General features: G+C 41.6%; 5 protein-coding genes across 8 annotated transcripts in view; 1 reads left to right on the top strand and 4 right to left on the bottom strand.

Moving 5' to 3' along the window:
- LOC123974149 (disintegrin and metalloproteinase domain-containing protein 23) overlaps positions 1-19,163 on the top strand; it is a 69,977-nt gene that overhangs the window by 26,936 nt on the left and 23,878 nt on the right. The gene's annotated exons all lie outside the window — the stretch shown is intronic.
- LOC123974156 (parvalbumin, thymic CPV3-like) lies at positions 880-3,437 on the bottom strand. The gene is made up of 5 exons (XM_046054625.1): positions 3,327-3,437; positions 2,949-3,016; positions 2,245-2,377; positions 1,565-1,674; positions 880-1,119 (listed from the first exon to the last, which is right to left on the bottom strand). The coding sequence occupies exons 2-5, from the start codon at positions 3,007-3,009 to the stop codon at positions 1,094-1,096; spliced, it is 330 nt and encodes a 109-aa protein (XP_045910581.1). The 5' UTR covers positions 3,010-3,016; positions 3,327-3,437; the 3' UTR covers positions 880-1,093.
- LOC123974154 (parvalbumin beta-like) lies at positions 8,713-10,587 on the bottom strand. Its single transcript, XM_046054621.1, has 5 exons — positions 10,466-10,587; positions 9,895-9,961; positions 9,630-9,762; positions 9,060-9,169; positions 8,713-8,973 (listed from the first exon to the last, which is right to left on the bottom strand). Exons 2-5 carry the CDS (start codon positions 9,953-9,955, stop codon positions 8,948-8,950), a joined length of 330 nt encoding a protein of 109 aa, XP_045910577.1. The 5' UTR covers positions 9,956-9,961; positions 10,466-10,587; the 3' UTR covers positions 8,713-8,947.
- Positions 12,301-14,706, bottom strand: LOC123974155 (parvalbumin beta-like). Of its 2 annotated transcripts, none has more exons than XM_046054623.1 (5): positions 14,567-14,706; positions 13,695-13,765; positions 13,307-13,439; positions 12,809-12,918; positions 12,301-12,593 (listed from the first exon to the last, which is right to left on the bottom strand). In XM_046054623.1, the coding sequence occupies exons 2-5, from the start codon at positions 13,753-13,755 to the stop codon at positions 12,568-12,570; spliced, it is 330 nt and encodes a 109-aa protein (XP_045910579.1). In that variant the 5' UTR covers positions 13,756-13,765; positions 14,567-14,706; the 3' UTR covers positions 12,301-12,567. The 2 variants fall into 2 exon arrangements, with proteins under 2 accessions (XP_045910579.1, XP_045910580.1); XM_046054624.1 differs by lacking the exon at positions 14,567-14,706 and adding an exon at positions 14,408-14,534.
- The window catches only part of LOC123974151 (parvalbumin beta-like), a 5,261-nt gene continuing 3,316 nt past the window's right edge, over positions 17,219-19,163 (bottom strand). For both annotated transcript variants that reach the window (XM_046054618.1, XM_046054617.1), the window contains exons 4-6: positions 18,196-18,328; positions 17,808-17,917; positions 17,219-17,563 (exon numbers count right to left, since the gene is read on the bottom strand). In XM_046054618.1, coding sequence (XP_045910574.1) covers positions 17,541-17,563; positions 17,808-17,917; positions 18,196-18,328 — 266 coding nt within the window. In that variant the 3' untranslated portion in view covers positions 17,219-17,540. The remainder of the gene's footprint in view (positions 17,564-17,807; positions 17,918-18,195; positions 18,329-19,163) is intronic.

Below are 19,163 nucleotides of genomic sequence, written 5' to 3'. Positions count from 1 at the left end.
ATTGAAATGAGAGTAACTGGAAGAACGTGTGGCACTCTGTATTTTGGTGCCTCTAGTGAGAGGGTGAATCGTGAGGTAGTTGTTAATTTTAATCCCATGAATCCCTTAAGTGCAGTGAAAGAGACGGTCAATCTTCTTTCTGTGCCTGAGCGTAATAAAATCATTCTTCCTTGATATCGTCCAAGCAAGCCCTCCTGAGCTGTCAAGGAGACCTGGCAAAGCAATACGTGCAAGGCTAGCATTTACAGCTATAGCATTCTGCAGAGTTTGCATCTCCTACAATATGCATACTTGAGATTTATGTGTGTTTGCGTGGATGGCCGTCTGTGTCTGATTAGATTTGTGTGTGTGTGTGTGTGTTTGTTGCCCTATCATGAGCAGCACTAAGGTTCAGCTGGGTTTATTTACAAAGCTGAGGTCAGGTGTCACTCGATGCAGCCGCAGTGACACTCAGGTGGTCATCAAGGTCACAACCTCTGCTTTTTCCCAGCGCTAGCTCTATGACTGTATAAACTCACACTCTCACACACACACACACACACCTACACTGCATATGTTGTACACCTCAATGAGAAACTCTGTGTTTTCAGGACATGTCTCACTTCTCATATACGTGACCCTGCCTCATATACCACTGAGTTAGTTTTTGTTATATGCATATGGCGCACCTGGACCAGTATGTTGTGCATAAATGGATTCCCACTTCCTAAGGGTTAATTAGACCATCTTGTGCATACGATACATTTCGATGCTGCCTTGGCTACCATACAGTATACAAAGATGTCCAATTGAATAGAAATAATGAAAAGAGCCACAGGACTTGGATTTTATTATTTTATTTTCTCAGTAATTTGGTAAATTGTGCATTTAACTGGGAAATACAGCTTTACAATCTGTCTAAAACATATGAAAAAAGAAAGAGAAGAAAAACATGATGATGTATGTCCATGGACCAGAGAGAGTCTTGCAAAATAAAAAAATATAGTAAAGGTTTCATCTAACTAGATGGAAAATGACTATGCGAGAGCCTTTGAAGCAGTGGAATAGGGGCGGGTTCGGGGGGTCGGATTAAGTTGACATGGAGTCCAGTTGTTTAGGACAAGACCATGGCCTGGAACTCTGTGGAGAAAAAAAACAGCATAAGTCAGATGGTTATTTACCTCATCTGTCTGACACCTGCCTCACCTGCCTCAACGTAAAAATATTTTTATTTGATATATAGAACCAATGAAGATATGAAATCAATGGAAAGAAAGAGAGAGAGAGACAGCATTGTGAAGCTAAATTTCAGTGCCACTGCTCTCAAGTTAATGGCTTGTCATTAATGTTTGTCTTATCGATTAAACTAAAATCACAAATGGTCTAAAAAAAAACATTGTGCAGTTTCAATTGCCTCCTGAACAACCAGACTACTCTAGGAATACCACTAATTTAGTCAGTCTGCATTCTAATTGAAAATGTGGGAAATTGTTCCCTAAACATCGTGGTTTTCCAGTCACACATACACACACGCAGGTCGCCGCATAATGGGTATATCTAATACAGCAGGTACAGCTCCTCTCACCCTCTGCTCCAATCTGGCCATCGCCATCGTCATCAGCAGCACACAGGAAGTTCTTGGTCTCCTTTTCGGTCAGAACACGAGCCCCAGGATTAAACCTCTGGAGGAAAAACCTGGTATGCATGGAGCCACAGGCAAAAGTTAGAGTAACAACTGGATACATAGCAATCTATCCTAATGCAAATCTCAAAATGCACATGGGAAATAAATGAGAAGACAACTCAACTGTAGGTCTATTGAGTCTCTTGTAATTTCCTACAATCAGATTTTGTTGCCACCATCTGTATTACTGTACAGCCATAAAACACATCTTATGGACAGTCTTTGTACAGCTATGGACAGTGGACAGTCTTTTTGCATCTGCTATGTTCTGAGGGTTGTAAATATAAAGGTGGATGATGACTGCGCTGCTATTGCTTCGATACGTTTGAGGTATAGTGTGGAAAACAATGTGAGTTTGTGTTGTAAATTTCATGTCAGCCCTGAATAGGTGGATAAACTAATAAATCATGGTTGGATATCATCTTCATCAACAATAACAATTTTATTATTATTTTATTAATTATTAACAACAACATTATGAATCCTCCTGTTTGAGGGACCAGCAAATGCAGCCACTGACTCATAAGATCCTTAAGGCCCCCCCAAAAATTCTGTTGTTATTGAACTGGCCGCTTACTCACTTGAGCTCTTCTTCCTCAATAAAACCACTGGCATCATTATCCAGGATCCCAAAAACCTTCTTCACATCCTGGGGGCTCTTCTTGGTGAGGCCACAAATCTGGAAAAACTTCTTGGGGCAGAAGGAGTCCGGTGCTGGATGGGAACAAAGAGCAGAGTCAGAGAAAGCATGACATAAATTTCCATATTTTGTATCAGTCTATTTTTTTCTCTAAACTAGAATCAGGACAAAGTCCCTGTAACATCAGCAAATCCTCAAACAATTAAGGTCAATTTAAATTATGGAGACAAGATGACACGTGATTAACAAGGTATTATTAAGTGTAATGTAAGTTACCTTCTTACCCAGAGGCACAGAGCATGGAGAAAAAAATTGATCTTGAATATGCAATTTTTTATATTTTAGAGGTTTGAATGGCAAATTTTATTTTTACCTCCAGTGATAATACAAACACGATCAAATCTGGACTCTCTTTGGCTTATGGCTTGTGCACAGTTGACGCTCATTAAATAACTTTAAAAAGGCATACTGTACTTTACTTTGCCCCATGTGCATGTATCCTTTCATTTCAACTTTTTGCAGTCTTCCAGCAGGCTAACATGGAGACAACTCTATTGTCTGGTGAGTGCATATGGTCCAGTAGTGTAAAGAATAAAAAACAAAAGCAGTGAAGGGAGCAATAATGATATTAGTGGAAGACGATACCTTGGCAGTCCTTGATAGCACTGTCGATGGCATCAGCGGAAAGGATGGATGAGAGTGACATTTTATTCCTGTAGAAGGAACGACCGTAGTGAATTATTAACGCATTTAGCCAGGTACAGTAGCAAATCTTCTAACTTGACACTGACAAAGAGCAGAAGGTGTCCAGGTGACAATGATGACACTGAGAAGTGCAGTAACTCACCAGGAGAGAACAAGAGGCATATAATCCTTAAATCTTAATAGGTTTCTAGGAAAGTCAGAATGTAAAATATATCCTGCAGAAGCCAGAGAATCTGTCTCTGCAAAAGCATTTAAAACAAATAAAAAGCAGCCACTTCACACCAAAAGCAACCTCCTTGAATCCACACAACAACTTACCGTGTGATGGGGGGTTCTTGCCCGGTCGGTGATCCAGCAGAGGTAAGGCTATGTGGTGAATGCTGTCTGTCAAGGCGGATTTATATAGGTCTGGTTGCAGTGACAATAGGGATTGCTTGAGTTACCTGTCCATGGATCAAATTCTATCTGCCCGCCCCTGATCCAAGTTCTCAGCTAACTAATTAATCTTTACTATTTATAACGCCCAGGGACATAAAGACTGGACCGTGGACATCTGTAACGCCCTTGCAAATAGCAAATTAAGTTAAAAAGTGCATTCTTCTCCTCCTGCACCACTCCCTCCTGTCAACCCCTCCTCCTCTCACCTCTAGAATTATACAGCACAGAACATGAAGGGAGACTGTAATGTGAAATCTCTCTCTCCTTTTCTCCCTCTCTTGCTCTTTCTGTCCCCCCCACCACCCACCCTTTCGTGCAGATATCCTTTTACAGGCAGCCGTTCCAAAACGAGCACATCTGAGCCACATACACCACTGCTAATATGGCCCTATTATTACAATCGAGGTTCAGTTATGGGAAATTAAATGTAAGCTGACACTGGACCTTTCGTGTCATATGTGTTGTAGTCTTGCAGAAGGACCATGTGTGCCATGTCAATACAGAAGCATTAGTGCGAGGTTATCGAGTCACCTACACAACCTCTATGTGTCTGGTGGACAGGCATTCTGTGGTGCTTCACTTGCCCAGATCTGTTTTGGACATGCAACATCTACCTCCCCTAGTTGCTCTGATTCACAACAGATGTGGTTCAAATTATTTCCAACCACATGTAATATAACCCCAAACACACATAGCTGCTCTTTGCTGAATGTCAGGGACGCCGGTGTTTTCTAACTCTTTCATACTGAGAGGTGCAGTCTGGCAAAATTGCTTTGTCAACTGTGCTGATTAAGGGGCCTGAGGTCACCCTCTGCTGTCGGTGTCCTGTCCCATCTTGATGGTGATGATGATGCATAATGTACAGTGTCCCAGGTATTCACATGCACCATTAAAGGTATAACAGTCAGAGGTCAAACAGGGCTGAGGACCGGCTTCATTTCTACTGGAGTTTGATCATTTGTCCCTTTTGGTCACTTTGTTTCTTCCAGTTTTCTGGAAGTCAGAGCTGCACACTGGACTTTTTTTGTCCAATTTGTCCAGTTTCAAAATGACCAATTAATGTCTTTTCTGAGGGCATTTGTGGCCCCCAGCAGGTCTGACACACAAACAAATTCAGGGGTCATTAAGCACATTCCTGGGAGAGTGGTCAATGCAGCAGCACACCAAAAAAGAAGGTTATTTCTCTCCATGATATAAGGTTAGTTGAAGGTATCCATATGGAGCAGTGTGTATGTGTGTTGAGTAGAAAGAGACATGCACTGATAGAAATGGTTTATGTGTAAACATTTTCAAATTTCTAATCAATATAGGCTACACAATATTAAACCAGCAACTGAAACATTAGATGCTCAAGTAGATGCACCATGGAACCTCGACTGAAAGTGTCACCTCCCAAAGTGTATCTGGAACCTGACACACAGGGGTTTCTTTGAATATAAGCAAAGGCAGAGGCACAGCAGCTCCCCGGACACTTTCCTCACATTAGAATTCAGCCACTTCATGTGCGTGGGGCATCAGCAACTCTTGGCAGGCTGCTCTCTTCCATGCGTCAGCTGGCGACCATGAACTGCAGGTAATGTTGGCCCTGGTGCGGTGTCATGACAAAGATCCTCTTAAACATTATTTAAAGGCCTAGGGCCTCATTTATAAAACTCTGCAGAGAATCCACAGTAAATGTTTGCATGCATCCAAATCAGGGAGGGAAAATTATGATTTATAAAATCTTGCAAACGTCTGCCAATGTGCTATTTCCTTTTATAAATCCCAAATCAACTTGAAATTGCCTGTACCAGCTTGAGCCCAACACATCACCTACCGCTACCACTACCACAATTATCCATAAATGGTTAAAAGAAACCCCTTAATTGATACTGATACGTACATAAATGCCCATGAGAATCCCTATGTATGTCTCTGCAGAAATAATAATAAAATAATAAAAGCCCTGGCATTACAAATGAGGAAAATTGTTTAGTGGCAACATGTAGTTGCAGCTGTCAATACTGTAAGCTCTGAGTGCCAAACCATGTCGAAGGTGAAGAAGTGGTTCAACCTCAAAGTTAATGCCAAAAAGCACCTGACCTCTCTCCCTTTGATGAGAGTATGGCATAAATTTTCGGGGAAGCATCAGTTGCTATTGTAGTAAGAGAGACACAGACGTGTCTAAAGATGGGATCGCAGGTGAACCAGGTTCAACCCAAGGCTTTGTGTGTCTTTATGTGCCCCAAATCTAATCAACATTTTACTTTCTTTTTTTTTTTACACTAAAACACTCTGAAGACTTTGCAAGATTTTTTTAACACATGCATAGTTGTTCATTTTCATTTCAGTCAAGGAGGTGGTAGAAGATGACAACAAATGCTGAGTTACAAACACAAATAGATACAGTTACGGCAATGTCACTGTGGAATTGAGATAAATAAGAACATTACTGTCTCAAACTTTCTCCCCTCTCAGATAACTTATAGCTTATTGCATGCAGGCATCCCGATGAAATGGTACACGCATCCGACTGTGTATGTTATTGTAGTGGCCCTCTTCTTCTCTCTTTGGTTTGGGGAATGGAGTGAGGAGTCAACGCTTCAGGGAAAAGCCGCTGTCACCTTCAGGAATTTTAAGTCAGTCAGTAAAACTTAAACACTTGCATTAAAAGTAAGTGGAGGTACATAGCTCACTGAGTCTTATCTTACACAGTAGCCAACCATCATGCATAGCTCCAGCTTCAAGCCTGCTTCATACACTGCTGAGTCTCATTGTAATTGAATCAGGCCATCGAGCAACTACTTCCATTGGAATCACTTTTGCTTCACAGATAACATGGACGTTGATTGAATGAAAATGCCTTCATTTCACAAATTCCTGGTGTGGTGCCCTTATTGCAATATGAGTGCAGTCAACTACACCGATTACATTTGGGAAAGTGGACATTGCTGCAAATTGCGCTTTTACGTTGCCCTGTTCACCTGTAGTGTAGGGAAACCATATGTATCGCTGGGTCATTCCAATTAAAACACCCTCTTCATCCAAAGCCGGCCACTGGCAAAATCCTCCAACAGTGCTGCAGCCATCACCCAGCTCTTTTATAACCCTTTCTCAATTGGAGGAATTGAATACATTGAATACCCCAGTTTGGACTAAAATTTATTGGGAAAAAAAGAGAGACATTTCTTTTCTTCCATGTGCTTTATTTGTAACAAAACAATCCTCAGGTATGAATTTTCCACTGACAAGTTTTATTATTAGCAGACCTCTGAATTTTATATGGACTCCAAATAATTGAGTGAAATTGTCATTAGAACATATTTTCTTTAAGTCACTACTTTGCCTGCAAAATAGAAAGACTGCGACATGTATTAGAGTGCAACAATTTATTTAGTCTCATTTAATTAATTTCATCACAGTGGTGCCTGTTTCTGTGCAACACAGATGTGTCAGATCTGGGGAAAGAGCACCTGTGTTACTTTAGGGCTATAAGATCTCAGTTGCCACAGTGTCCATGATACATTGCAGTCCCTGGTGGAGAGCAGTAATAGTGCCTGTCTTTAGGTAATGGCAAAAAAATGTTTAACAGTCAATATGCTATTTTAACGTTTTATTAGGTTATAACTAATCAAAACTCAGGTTTAGTCTAATTTTCGGGACAACAAGGTGAGTGGTTGCTATAAGCAGGTGCACCCAGAGTCCCAAGTCAGAGTACTGACCGAATTTACTTGGCATTGTTGAGTATCCTTGATTTGCTATTAGAGCAGCCCAGATTATTATGGCATGATCCAGACTTCTCTGAACTCTACTCCAGCATAGTATATTGTTATGTTAGTGATCCTCAACATTTGTTGTGTTATGGTTTCACAATGATGAAGACAGAACAATTGAAGTTAAACAAAGTGAAACAGGATAATTTTTCCCAGGGCAACTGCCAGCCTAAGGCACACCTGTGCAATACCCAGGCTGTCTGATCAGCATCCCGACATGCCACACCAGTGATGGGGATGGATTATCTTGGCAAAGGAGAAGTGCTCACTAACACAGATATTGACAGATTTGTGAACAATATTTGAGACAAATCCCTAGGGCAGCATGCCACTGGACCCTCCTTAGGTTTGGGCTAAGCCCCGAATGTTTACGTCTGCCTCCGCTTCTGTTCATTATTGAACAAAAGCATGTATCTCCTGTGGTTTGTCATTGTCAGCCTATCCTAAACCTGATATCGGTGCCAACTTGTTAATGGGGCCCCTCAACAAGTGATGCCTGATAGTCTGCTGTGAAGTTCTCGTGAAGCTGTACTTCTGAGCAGGTGAAGAGAAACTCAATCATCTCCTCAGGCAGTGTGTGAAAAAGAAACAGAAGACACCTGATCGAGAGCAGCGGTGCGACTTTACACACACCCGGTGCATGGTGTCATGCACCATCTTGATACCTCACAAACTATACTGTTACTGGGCGATCATTTATTCTCTTCTGTCTGGAATGGGACTTGAAGTAAGGGAATCAAATGTCCAAACAGTTGTTGTTTTTTATTGCCAGGTGAGTTACTGTAACGTCTGTCCCAACGTCTGCTGTTAATGGACGTTACTCCATCTAGTGGCTGCAGGATGGAGCTGCATGGCTGCACACACGCACACACACACTGTCCCCTTGGATATATCTAATTGACAAACTGCATTCCCTAGCCCCTAACCCTAAACTTAACCATCACAACTACATGCCTAGCCTTAACCCTTACCCTAACCTTGACCTCAACCTTTACCTAATTTTAATCTGAACTCCAAAAGCACGTTTTAACCATAACCCACAAAAGCAGTCCCTACACATGGGGACCTCTCTTTGTCCCCACAGTACCTCTCTTTGTCCCCACAGTGACATGAGTCCCCATTGGTCAGTGTGCATTCAGGTTAAAGTCCCCACTGAGATATAAGAACAGGAAATACACCATGTGTGTCCAGACTTACTTACTATAGTCTATATTTAGGGTGTGTTTATGTGTATGTGTGTGTGTGTGTGTGTGTGTGTGTGTGTGTCTGTGAGAGAGAGAAAGACCTATTAGGCCTACATATTTTAAGCATCGGTGCTTTATTTTTCTTTCTCCACTATTTTATGTGCTATGTGCAACAAAGATGAATTTATTGGTCATGTCAATAAAGCTCACTGAAATTGAATTTAGGAGAGATTGATAGGCTCATGAATGTGTCAGGCTGTTGTTCACCAAGTGAAAAAGACACAAATTCAAGGAGACCGTAGCAAAAGAATATTTATTCTCTTTTTTTTTTTACCGTTCGTTCCTGGAAAGTGCATTATAGATTTTACAGTAAGCAAAATTCATATTTAAGACATGAACACAACCGAGCGACATTCACAATCATCATTTTTGGACAGTGTGTTGCATAGGAGGAAACGTTTCTTAAGCATATGTATAAAAATTATTTATATTCAGATGAAAAGGGTGGAGGTCTACGTGGGCTTTGTTGTTCCATCAGAGCAGGTGTTGTTGGTCAGTTGCCATTTTATGCCTTAACCATGGCACTGAACTCTGCAGGGAGACAAGAAAACACACAGTTGGCATCTGTTTTCCACCATAAGCACTCTGCATGACAAACAGTTGATGAGAGTCCATACCATCAGCGCCAATCTTGCCATCACCGTCGGAGTCCCCGGCCTTGAGGAAAGTCTTTGTCTCGGCGTCGGTCAGTGCGCGTGCACCTGCCTTGAAGTTCTGCAGGAACAGCCTGCAGGCATAGTCAGTGGTCAGTTCATGGTACACATCTACTTTAAATAGTAGCCTACTGCACAACAAATCGATACTGATGGAGATGTTATCTGATATTAAATTGTTTTGATTAAGAATAGCATTCATCAAAAGATAATAAAAGATTTACACCTATTTAAAAATATTTTCATTACAATGTAAACGGCCCTCCAATATGGTAAATTATTTGGAATGTAAGTTTAAGCAAAACAGGTGGCTAAAGAGATGCGTCAATCCCCATAGTCTGGTAAGAACACACATATAACCACTGTTATTCACTTATAGACATAATTGTGCAGCTGATCTCAGAGCAGAAGTTGCAAGAATGTCTTCTTTATGAACTGGTCAGACTTGTGTGGATGGCCTATCATAAGGAAGAGGCTGCCCCCTGGTGTCTGGTATAACGTGTAACCGCAGGGGGGTGTGCGTGTGTGTCTTACTTCAGCTCATCCTCCTCAATGAAGCCGCTCTTGTCCTGGTCGATGATGGAGAAGGCCTTCTTCACGTCCTCGGCGGACTTGCCGGACAACCCGACTGACTTGAAGAACTTCTTGTGGTCGAATGTGCCAGCATCTGAAATGTGAATGCAGGATGTCACTAAAGAATCCACATAGAGTAGCTGGAGAAAAAAGCATATCGATGCTCCAAACTACAAAAGGCGCACATGGAAGGCTTTGATTTTATAATTGTAACTTGAGGAGTCACCTTTGCACTGTTCCAGGGCTGCAGCGACGTCAGCATCACTCAGTACACCTGCGAAGGCCATTTTGATCTGCAGAATCAAATAAAAGCTTTTACTTTTATGGCTAATTAGGCCATCTTTTCAGCATGACATATAGCTGACCATATTCATATTTATTTTATCTTTTAGATTAAATAATGAATCACGTTAAATATACATTGCTTATAGATGTCAATATAATAATGACAACATCAGAGCACCACTCCATCATTTGCGCAAAAGTTTGGTCTGTTGCCAAAATTAATAGCCTACTTTAAAAAGGTTCTTATTAAATACCTAGATAAAAATAAAAACATTAGTCAGTCCACTTTTTTCCTGAGTGGCATGTTTGATGTCCGGTCCCAGAGGATGAGGTTGACATGTGCCCCCTATAGCTACTGCAAACATAGATGCAGGCACAACAGCATAAAACTATTTCTTTAGATGCGGCATTCCAATGCGAAGTCCATATTAAACGTAAAATAATGAGGCTAATGTTTTCTCAAAGATGTTGCATGGACCCCGGGCTTCTTTTCTCCTTCCATTCACACTCACCTCTGGTGTCTTTGCTTTGTAGGGTACAGATGATACAGACAAGACTCAAGAGTCGACTGCAGTGATCTTCCCGGTGCTCTGTGACCTTTTTATAGTTCCACTCTATCGAAATCCGAGGCATAAGGTTAACTGACACCGCAGAGAAGGGGGTGGCGAAAATTCATTCGTCCTGTAGCCAGACAGCGGTCTAGGCTATTTTAAGTTTCACAAATGAAGTCGCTTAAAAGGTGCGTTTGAAGAAGTCTTTAATATCCCGCAATGCTAAGAATAGGACTGTGCACTGCTTAGGAGGACGAATTGCAAGTGCTGCTGGCAACACACCCGTATTCAGGAGGGTGGAAATGGAGCATGCATGGGTTAGAGCTGGCGTAAGTGGCGTTAATTGGTTGTTTTCACTCTTTTCGTGTAACATTGTTGTTTTAGAAGGCATGGACTATTGCAGTCATAAATTCACTTTAAGTCTTCTTGGGGGTTTGGTTTCAACAAGTCGTTCTGTCATTCTTATGAATAAGAAAAACGCTTAGGCTATAGGGATGTGCAAAAATACATTATTCAGTTTGTGAGAAACAGGTGATTTTGCTGTGTCTACATGTTAGTTGCCTCACAGCTCAATCAGCATGAGCCATATTGTTTTTTCTAAGTGCAATCCCTTGTTTTTCGTCATATTTAGCCTGTGTCTGTAGCCAATAGTGGGCTTACAGTCAAATCAAATCAAGCACATAGCAGCCAGTGTTATGGTGCACAGAACCAGTCAAATTCCAAATTTCTATCAGTCCTGTTTGGACTGCCAAGTCAATTTTATTCTACATATTTAAATGTATTTATTGGGCCTATTTGCCATATTCAATACAGTCAAAGTGGACTAAGGGATTTTAGGAAACACCCCTCTTCAGTTGGGGATTGCACATAACCCCTTTTCTTTGTGTTATTCTAAGAGCTCAAAAGATTTAAAAGCACAATGCAATGCTCATTCTGTTTGGCAAAACTCCCAACAAACTGACATTGTGTACTTGTCCTGCTGAGAATAGCTTTGGCCTGCAGGTGGCAACACTGTCCTGCGGGGTTAAAGGTTGAGGAAACAGCAGGGTACCGTTACCATGCCTCCCTCTGTTTTGACCACTGGTTGAGAGTAACAAGCTCAGGGTGTCATCTGATAGTGTCGAGGGTTTACAAATTGCTGACTTGCATTCATAACTTCCTCTGGAATTGTAATTTGACTTTAACTTGTAGTTTTGACCTATTTAAATGTATTTATATGCCAATATGTGTATATAACATCTTCTAAATTAATATGACACTTTCCAAACACTACAAGTAAACTAAATTAATAAGTTGTTAAGAACCCCATAAGACCATTAAAGATCTGCATCTATGCACCAGATTCAACCTGCTAAAAGGTTGCTGATGCATCAGAGGCTGTTAATAGTCTTGCTGTTGCCACAGCACATCATCTAATTGACTACACAGCAGTTGGTGGAGAGAAAGACCTTGGAACAGACCAGCTAATTACACTATGTGTGACAGCTATCCATTGCAAACCTCCCTGAATCCAGGAAGTATGCAAGCAAAGCTGCAAGGCCTTTCCCACTGCGTTTGCCAGGACCTGGCCCGAGTTCAGCTCCACTTCCTGTCTAATTAACCAATTATTAGAACAAGTGTTAGGCAGGCCAGTTAAATTTTCTCTCAGCACCTCCTGAGTATTCAAAATACCTGGCAGGTGGAAACTCATTTGTCACCGCCTCTTCTTCAACCCACTGTGCTGACATGGCCACAGCTATACAGTGGGTTGTATAACACACCAAAGTTGAAAAAAAAGACAACTGACCTGAAGGAGATGACTTTACACCAAAAGAGTATTTATTCCTGGTTTTTCACTCTTCCTCAAAAGTGCATATGGTGTTTTACAGTTTGCACAAGTCATTTTTCAGAACATTTAACACATCTGAATAACAATAACAGTAAAATATGTGTACCATGTTGAGAAATAATCCGCAGGCAACTCATAAATAAGGTATAAAAAAATATTCTTTCAGCTGATGATTACTGAATCTTCAAGGAGTTCGCAGTTCCATGAAAAGAAGTGGCTCTTGGTCAATGGAAATTTATGCCTTTACGAGCAAAGCAAACTCTGTGAAAGTAGAATAAGACGACCATTAGTAGTGAACAAAATGTATTCATTATTTTAATTGGACCCAACCTCTGACCAAGACTTTGAGGTTGTGCAGATGATAGAAGAATGTGAATGGATGTTAAAAAAAACACATTGCAAATGCACATTAATCTAGAATCCACTACTAATATATATCAGAATAAATCTTTTATATCTCCACAAAGAACTCTTACCATCAACTCCGATCTTGCCATCACCATCACTGTCACCAGCATTGAGGAAATCCTTGGTCTCCTTGTCAGTGAGTGCTCTGGCAGATGCAGAGAAGTTCTGCAGGAACAGCCTAACAGGGGCACAAAACAGTAGTAGAGTAGATGGAGTAACTATTATGAACATATCAGAATGTACAGATTGGTCTGTTGTTAAATCACTGTGCAGAATGACAATCACTGTAACATGTCAACAAGGCTTTCCGCAGGGATTTAAATGTATGAAGTCATAAAACCCTCAGCTTCATTAGTGTTGTTTTGTTGTATGTGCAGTAAGTGTGTAGTTTGACCCCCAGATTAAAGCCGAGCTGAAACAAAACAAGCAAATGAGAGGAAAGAGTAAAGCCAACCTCTGTTGTTCTAAAAACTAAACTGACTAACTAAGAAAGTACAGTATTATTACATCTGGGGCATATTTTGGTGCCACAGAGGCATTGCTGGTGTGTGGCTTGAGTGTCTTACTTCAGCTCATCCTCCTCAATGAAGCCACTGTTGTCCTGGTCAATGATGGCGAAGGCCTTCTTGACCTCATCTGCAGACTTGCCGGCCAGGCCGCATGCCTTGAAGAAAGTCTTGTAGTTGAAGGAGTCAGCAGCTGGAAGACACACATGTTAACACCATAAGCACCCGGCAGGCTGCAAAAGCTCAACACAGGACTTCAGTGTTGATGTAATGTGAGAACTGCGGCTGGCAGTTTATATGACACGTTGTGAAAATGAGCACACACTGAGGTCTCAGCCAGTTTGTAGCAGTTGTGTGTTTTTTTAAATCAAATTTGCCGTGTAAATTCAGAATGAAGAAAGAAGTCCAGTGCACTCAATGTATACTAAATAAAGATAATGAAGCTCACCTGAGCAGCCATCCAGAGCTGCTTTCAAATCAGCACCATTGAGGACACCAGCCAAGGCCATTTTTTTTTATCTTAGAGAGGAAAGAAGACAAGGCGCAGGATTAGTATAAACATCACAAATCCAGTACAGTACTTTTCAGAAGGTTTGATGGGCTCCTCTAAAATAGGGTATATTAAGCAGAGCCTTAGGCCTGTTGACTAAGCCAGATATTCACTTTCAAGTGTTAAACAAGGCTGATGCTTCTCAAGAGAATGAAAGTTCAGGCATCATTAACACCATACTGGAAAGCGTCTTTCAACATAAAATAGGCTAATGCCTGTCAAAGCCACTTATTTAAGTTTGGTCGCGATCATACTATCATCAACTTTACTAAAGCTTCCACGCAGCATCCTGTTTTTTTTTGTTGTTGTTTTTCAAAGGCTAAAGAGCTACTCTTTGCTGATGTCTAGGGCCCGACTGTTGATCCCAGTGCGTTACGCTGCTATGGCACTAATTGGATGATGCTGAGGGGCCAAATCGCGGCAACCCGAATCACTGCCACAAATAACCAATTCAGCTGGGGGAAACGCAGTGATGTAAAACGCGTCGATAGATTTGGGTGTGATGTTTGTTTTCATCCGCTTAAAAGAGATCAAGTAAAATAACGCAATTATCATCCACAAAAGCTGATCCTTTGAAATCAAATGGACACATTTTGGTCTCCTTCTCGCACTGATTGAATTGTCCTGCGGTCCGAACAGTTCTTGGCTATGTTGGCTCCATTTCTCTCTACAGTTATAGTCCAGGGGGATCTCCTTGTCTGAATCCCTTTCCTCCCAGAGTAATCTGCCAGAAGTCAGAGTGGCCTTTGCGGGGCGCACCTCCCACTCACCTTTGCGCTGCGTTGAGGCGAGTGAAAACCAAGGAGGACTCGAGTGAATGCTACAAGCCCCGTTCCTTCGCTCTTATATATCCTTGAGCAACACCATTTACAGCGCTTTGCGTCTCAGTATCAGGTACCAAGATGCATGGGTTTCGAAAAAATGTGTCTAGTAGTCTGGGCCTATTTTTAGGTGAACAAATGAGGATGCTACCATGTGTGAGGAGGCCTATAGCTAGACGTGTGGAAATCTGAGTGGGCCCTCTGCTCACTGGCTTCACGGGGCCATGTTGCCCTCATGTGATTTATAGCCAACATTTAAGATGCTGATTTCGATGTTGTGAGCTTCATCTGAGAGTATAAATGAAATGCATGGGAATGTGTGTGTTTGAATATACTGTAGGCCATGGGTCATATCCCAGTTTGGTTTGTGAGAAAAATGCCACATGAGCGAGCACCAAGGACTCGCGGCCAATTTAACTGCTGTTCACTATCTTAATTAACAGAGGAAAGACTTAAACCAAGGCCTGAAGCTGAGGCATCCCTCTGAAAAAAAGCAGCCTATTAGGCCACTCAAGCGTTGTAGGCTACATAGGCTATATATGGAATGTCTTGTTTTGATACTGCCCTCAAAAACACTATTCCTTTTAACTCATTTGTTTTTATCTCTATAATTATGGAGACAAGCTCCTCTGTGATAGACTGCTCCTTAGACTGTTGTGTTTGTTAATTCTGTCATCTGTTGTGTAGGCCTACGTAAAATGTTCCCATAGAGCGCATTCATATGCATTATGAACCTGCAGTGCGTCTCTACAACATAAATGACGTTATGATATATTTTATCTTTTAATAATACCAGATAAATGTGACAGTCGTGCCCACAGTGTCTGTCGTAGGCTGCTCAGATGTAAATCTTGGTAATTGCTTGGTTATTTCCCTTAATGTTAGTAGGCTATTCTTTTTATTTATTTATTTATTATGAGTTCATTATAAATGGTGTCAGGCTTTCCATTCCATCTGAAGTGGGAGTTGCAACACTGCCCCAGAGATGGTCTTAAATGATGTGCAGCCTCTGCTAATATGCTGCCGTGTCACACTAACTATCTATACCTAAAGTAGCCTATAGGCTTTCATATATTTCCATAAGGTTCATCTGCGCACTGCATGCAGTGAGTCGAGTTTCACATGAACCCGGCATCCTAACAAGGACAAGACTTTGGGGCCCATACGGATCCCTGCCCTGGAGTAGGCAACGCTCCAATCATTCTTACTATTTTTTAGTGTGCTGTGCGTGTGAACAGGTGAACAAGTTAGCAATGTGTTGACAACTCATTTTTCTGTGGAGGTCTCCCATGGCACAAAATATTTTTTTCTGGTAGATGAAATGGATATGATTTAATGGCCAATATGACCTCTTTATGAATTTTAAACCACTGAGTTCCAACCTTTAGGTTATTTAAACCTTAATCATCATGGATCAAACCTTAATCATCAAGTATGCTGGATATTTCCACCAGGATCTGCAGGAATTCAGAAGAAGGCAGGGTATTTTTTTTTTGAAGAACCTGTGAGTCCTGAGATTTGAAGAGAGCTCCCAATAATTTTAAAGGCAAAATTCCACCAATTTTAAACTCATTCCTTTCTCAGAATTGGTGAAAGTGGCTTTTCAATTTCTCCACCACAACATGCTTTAGGATGTAAGCTACTCTGTGAATCAGAATGGGGTTTTCCTTACAATCAGAATGATGCCAGTGGCTGTTGTTCCTCCACCAGGGCATCTCCCTGAATGCCAGTGGGATGAGATAAGTAGTGTACAGCTGAGTGTGTCAGGGTTTGTGTGGTGAGGCAGGTTGGAGGACCCAAATGCAGGACACACAGCTGGCAGGTTTAGTTCAAGAGATTTATTAAACCAACAAACAAAAGGCGAGCACACTTAATGGCAGAGTGGCTGATTAACAGAGTCCAAAAACAAGGTGATCCAAACAGAAATCCAAAGAAACAGGGTGACAAGACAAGCACAGCAGGCTAAACATAACAACATGAGACAGAGCATATGCACATGACAAAGACCAGACAAAGACTGAGGGGAAACAAGCAAGGATATATACACACACAGAGTTAACGAGCTGGGAAGAGGTACACAGGTGATACTAATGAGACTAACAAGACACAGGCAGGCAGAGAGAGAGCAGGGGAAAACAGAGAGAATGACATGCAGAGGGATTACTGGGGTGACAGACATGACACAGTTTACTGAACACTAGGCGACAGACAAGACAGAACCCCAATACCCAACAGACCAAAATAACAGATAATAAACTGACCAACTCAAAAGTGCAAAACATGGCATGGCTGACAGGCAGAGTGTGACAGAGTGATTTCATGCATAGGTGTCAATAGAGTCAAATAAGCACTCAACATACTCTTATCCTAAATATTTCTTGTTCCTGATACTCAGTTTTTATTCATAAACAAACCTGATGTCACTATAAAGAAGCCCAGCCATAACCAACATGCTCTGTTTATGCCCCAAGTCTTTGTGCAAGATAATTCTGTGTAAATCTCTTGTGATTTACCATAGTCATCTTACAAATCTTATTAATAGTAAGCATGATGCAGGGAATCTAAACCCCTGAATACATTGGATGGCACTAGTCTTAATTAAATGTTGAGGCCTTTACCCTGCCAAAGAATAAAAAGGAGACACTTAATGCATTTGCCATCACAGGCAGATGAAAAGACCAGCACACAGGGATATCACATCTTAAATACATTTATTAACTCATTCCATCTAACAGCTAGCATCCAGCTGTAGTCATCTATCCACCAAACATCCTATGCATTATTGTATCACATTGACGGGGAGAGTTGCAGCAAGCAGGTGCAGGATATCTGAGGTTTCTGGTCTTTGCATCAAACAATCTGGAAAGTCAGGATTCCCATCAGAAACCCGTAATCTTAAAGTAGGGAAAGGCGGTTATTCTTTTTATTTCAGGATATCACAGAACTCTGTGGGGGGAGAAAAAATAAACACTGGAATCAGTCAGAGCTGCTTCCCGGACAAGAAGTCAGTGTCACACATCATTATGGTTAAAGATGACTAAACAAGCAACAAATACTTTTTTGCTGGTTTGAGTGCATACTTTCATAGTGTTTATGCTTTTTATGGACTGCAATTTCACTACTAATGGACAGCTCCCCTGTGCTCCTTTTCTCATCTGCCTTTTTCCCCAGATGTCTTACATGCACCCACCTTCCATCCCGATCTTGCCATCGCCATCCTTATCTCCTGCAGCCATCAGAGTCTTGGTCTCTGCCACGGTCAGCTCCCTCGCCCCCGGAGAGAAATTCTGAAGGAACAGTCTGATTGGTGGACAAAAAATATCAGTGATAAGTTCATCCTTGTATCATCATAGGCTTTATCTTTTTCTGATGGCATTTTCTTCCCATCTAGGCCTTTCTGAGCTTTCCTAAATCCCCCCATCACTCACACCAGTCCTCCCCTTATGTATTACTGCAGCAGTATTATTCACAGTGGAAATGCTGCTCCATTCATACTGTGACCTCTGCCTGAGGGCCATCACAAAGGAGTTGATGTAACACACAAAATACACGCACACACACACACACAAAATCCTTACTTGAGCTCCTCCTCCTCAATGTATCCACTCCTGTCTTGGTCCAGAACTGTGAACACTTTTTTCCCATCTGCATCAGATGAGCCGTTCAGTCCCACTTGTGCAAAGAAAGACTTGAAGTCAAATGTGCCCGGAGCTACATAGCAGAGAGAGAGAAAGAGACAGAGACGAAGAGAGCAAGAGAAAGAGATGACAGATGTGGGAGAGAGAGGTCAATCACAGAATGACAAGAAAGCAGAAAAGCAAGAGGCTGAATAGAGATGTCGCATTTACTTATTCGCTCAAATGACTTTTATTCTACAACCGATGGCATTTACCAATATACACCCTGTAGCGCATCACTGTCTTATATACCATTATAGACTGTGTCATTATGCTATTGAAACACTCAAAGCACACTGAATATTGCCCGTGGGTCTAATGCAAACCTAAATGTTAAAAGCCCTTCATTTATCAAGCCGTTTGGAGCGGAACTTCGGATCTAGGATGAGTTAGTCATTGAAAATGATTGGCTGAATGAGACTTGCAGCCGCAGTAAGAAAAATTCAGATTTACACTCTGCTAACCTCACTTTCATTAGATATTTTAGTTTCCCATCACATCTTAGAACAAATCATAGAAACACCACCTTAAACAGATAGATGCAAAAAATAGTCTGAATGCTATTTTGCCTAAAACATTGCCAAAGGGGGGTGGGTTCCTTGAATATAGGGCATATAAGCACTGACATTTGATTTTCACCAAAGCAGTTGAGCTGTGTCTGCCTTGCCGTGCAGACATAGTTGCTTAATAAATGATTTAGTGCTTTAGGATGTGATTTGGTGTTCCTTGTGTGAATGCCCATCATAAACACTTTGGTATCTGGGTGGTAACTGCTCTCCTGCCACATGGCTGCCTGGTTACCATAGGCTCCCTGATGAGCACAACACACACCAGTGGGTTTAACATTACTGCCCCCCGCCCCCCCCCCC

This window comes from Micropterus dolomieu, linkage group LG07 (genome assembly GCF_021292245.1).
Source record: "Micropterus dolomieu isolate WLL.071019.BEF.003 ecotype Adirondacks linkage group LG07, ASM2129224v1, whole genome shotgun sequence".
Taxonomy (NCBI): Eukaryota; Metazoa; Chordata; class Actinopteri; order Centrarchiformes; family Centrarchidae; genus Micropterus; species Micropterus dolomieu.
This window is presented reverse-complemented; position numbering and strand designations above follow the sequence as displayed.

Coding starts and splice junctions, on each gene's coding strand:
- LOC123974156 (XM_046054625.1), bottom strand. CDS start 3,009: ATGTCACTCTCATCCATCCTTTCCGCTGATGCCATCGACAGTGCTATC. Junction 2,378..2,948: donor TGCTATCAAGGACTGCCAAG/GTATCGTCTTCC, acceptor GTTCCCATCCAG/CACCGGACTCCTTCTGCCCC. Junction 1,675..2,244: donor ATTGAGGAAGAAGAGCTCAA/GTGAGTAAGCGG, acceptor CATGCATACCAG/GTTTTTCCTCCAGAGGTTTA.
- LOC123974154 (XM_046054621.1), bottom strand. CDS start 9,955: ATGGCCTTCGCAGGTGTACTGAGTGATGCTGACGTCGCTGCAGCCCTG. Junction 9,170..9,629: donor ATTGAGGAGGATGAGCTGAA/GTAAGACACACA, acceptor CTATGCCTGCAG/GCTGTTCCTGCAGAACTTCA. Junction 8,974..9,059: donor TGGCAAGATTGGCGCTGATG/GTATGGACTCTC, acceptor GTCTCCCTGCAG/AGTTCAGTGCCATGGTTAAG.
- LOC123974155 (XM_046054623.1), bottom strand. CDS start 13,755: ATGGCCTTGGCTGGTGTCCTCAATGGTGCTGATTTGAAAGCAGCTCTG. Junction 13,440..13,694: donor AGCTCTGGATGGCTGCTCAG/GTGAGCTTCATT, acceptor TGTGTCTTCCAG/CTGCTGACTCCTTCAACTAC. Junction 12,594..12,808: donor TGGCAAGATCGGAGTTGATG/GTAAGAGTTCTT, acceptor CTACTTTCACAG/AGTTTGCTTTGCTCGTAAAG.